Source organism: Carlito syrichta, unplaced genomic scaffold, assembly GCF_000164805.1.
Source record: "Carlito syrichta isolate Samal-C Ts95f unplaced genomic scaffold, Tarsius_syrichta-2.0.1 Scaffold272471, whole genome shotgun sequence".
NCBI classification, from domain to species: domain Eukaryota; kingdom Metazoa; phylum Chordata; class Mammalia; order Primates; family Tarsiidae; genus Carlito; species Carlito syrichta.
The window spans coordinates 14,824-17,237 of record NW_007216567.1 but is presented as its reverse complement, the minus strand read 5'-3'; the positions used below and the strand labels follow the sequence as shown (position 1 = coordinate 17,237).

The 2,414-nt window shown below is 58.7% G+C and overlaps 1 protein-coding gene across 1 annotated transcript in view; it reads left to right on the top strand.

Annotated features, from left to right (window-relative positions):
• The window catches only part of PVRIG (poliovirus receptor related immunoglobulin domain containing), a 3,081-nt gene extending 1,929 nt beyond the window's left edge, over positions 1-1,152 (top strand). Inside the window, 2 exon segments of the mRNA XM_021709675.1 lie at positions 199-467; positions 1,033-1,152. Of these exon segments, the coding sequence (XP_021565350.1) occupies positions 199-467; positions 1,033-1,152 (389 nt within the window).
• The last annotated feature ends 1,262 nt before the right edge of the window (positions 1,153-2,414 follow it).

The window sequence follows — 2,414 nt, the reverse complement described above, 5'->3', positions numbered from 1 at the left end:
CCTCCCGCCCCCGCCTGAGAGGCCCCCAGGTGCTGCAGCCTCTGCGCCGGCTGGACCCCCCCCATCTGCAGCCCCACACGCCCCGTCAGAACCCCTGTGGCACCCCCTAGGCTCCGGATCCTTGGCGGACACCGGCCTGCACTGGCCCTCAGGCCACCCGAAGAGGCTACGGCAGCCCCCTTCCCCCTCTGCCCTCAGGCCTCTCCCGACCCCACAAGGAGCAGCTAAGGCCTGGGCAGAGTGCGGGACAGGACGAGGCAGCAACCCCTGCTGAGCGGGTGGCCTGTGGGGACATGAGGGCGCTGGGCCATGGTTTCCTCAGAAGCCTCGGACCCTTGCCTGGTGCACTCTGGCGCCTCGGCCTCAGACCTGACGGGGCAGAGGCAGGGGCCCCCTTCGCTCACCCAGGTGAGCAGAAGACTCTGCAGGGATGGCAGAAGCCAGGGACGACAGGAAACGTCTGTGGGGTGAGTGCGGGCTCAGTAGCAGGACCCCGGCCAGGATGGTGCGGTCAAAGGGGGCCAGAGCGGGGTTGGGAGAGACCCTGCTGTGTCCTGTTCTCTGACCGCTCCCAGGCCCCATGGCAGAATAACCCTCCGAGGGGGAACCACAGGCCGTGCAGGTCCCCAACAAACAGACTCACACACACACAGGACTCGGGGTCTGTCAGCCCAGCCGTGAGGTGGGGAGCAAGGGGCTCTCCAGCCTCAGGTTCCAGCCAAACTGGACGGGGGGCCATGTCGCCTGGGACTTCCACAGATGGTCCCTCAAGCAGCCTCATCTCAGCATGTGTGAAACAGGTCCTCTCACCCAGAGAGCTGAGCGTCTGGAGAAGACTCGGGAGTCTGGCTCCATTAAGCAACAGCCTCTGCCCGGGAAGGGGGTCAGGGGCGGAAGTCCCATTTGGCCAGGACTCTGAATAACCCTGAGCCACACTGGCCACCGTGACACTGAATGGGGGAGGGTGAGGAGGATTGCAGGCGCCCGGCACCCTCGGGCCTGCCGGGCACCCCACCCGGCCTCCCTCGCCAGCGCTTCCCACAGCACCTGGCACGCCGTGAGGCCTGTTCGGGACGAGGGTGTCCGGAGCTGGTGTCCTCTGTGGTTTCCAAACAGCAGAGACAGCGGGACTGGAGGACCAACCCTCGATGACTCTAGTCAGGACTGAGCACGCCAGGGAGGAGGGTGTCCAGGCAGGTGGAGGCCTGCTGAGGGTCCCAGAGGACTGGCCAGCAAGGCGCTCTGCAGAAGGTCGTGCAAAGGGAAGGAGCGAGGCCCCGCCCCCTCCCCTCCCCAGCTCCTGCCAGCCCTCCCCCCGTTCACGTCTCTCTTCTTGTTTTGTCATTTTGTTCTTTCAGAAATCTTTCCTGAGTTCCTGCAAGGTTCCAGGCACCATGCCAGGTCCTGGGGTTATAGAGGCAAGCGAGTCAAATCTCTCTCAAGCTCTGTTCTCCGAGGGCGTGTCCTTAAACAGGCGAACGGCATTCCAGATGTTGTAGGGGAAGGATCAGGGTGCGCTGTGTAGGTGACATTCAAAACGAGGGGGGACCCACAGAAACTGGAGTTATCTTTTGGAGGGCAGGCCCCTTGTAAGGCATTCGGAATTTGCCCCTCCAGATCAGATGGTCAACCAAACGCTTCATCTGGCACTTTTGAGAAGGTTGTGTCACGATTTGCTGGAGAAACGTCCTGAGTTGTGGCAAACAGGTGACGGGTTTTTCCACCACGGCGAGGTACCTGCCCACTCCACGCTGCGTGTTCAGCAGTTTTTGACCAGAAACAGCACAACCCCTGTGCCCCACCCTTTCCCGTTCACCCAATCTCACCCCAAACGACCTTTTTCCCCCCAGATGAAAAATATTCTCAGAGGGAAATGTTTTGCCAGTGTGGAAGAAGTGAAACAAAAAATGGCAGAAGCACTAAAGGGCATCAAATTGATGAGTCCAGAAACCGTTTTGAGCTGCGGGACGGGTGTCTCAGTAGGAATGTTGCGTTAAACTAAGAGTACTTTGAAGGTGACCGAAGTTTATATATGTGAGAATAAATGCACAATTTTTTATAAGTAAATTCCAAGTTTCTTTGGGTCTCCCTTTGTAAGGTCTCAAGATGAGTGGAGCTGTCTAGCAAAGATTGGAGGAGACCCTCCCAGCAGGGAAAGTCCTGTGCAGAGGCTGGAAAGAAGTTGGCATCGCCAGGGTTCAAAGCCAGTCGGTGTGCTTGAGACAAGGTGAACAGAGGAGACAGCAGGAAGTGAGGCGAGAGCAGTAGGCAGGGATCTGGTTATTAATCCAGGGTCAGTAGTCACCCTGTGTGGGTTTTAAGCGGAACAGTCAAATGGGCAGATTCATGTGGCAAAAAGATCACTCTGGGTGGGGGGGTGGGGGTAAGAGTCAAAATACGAACTGCCATAACCT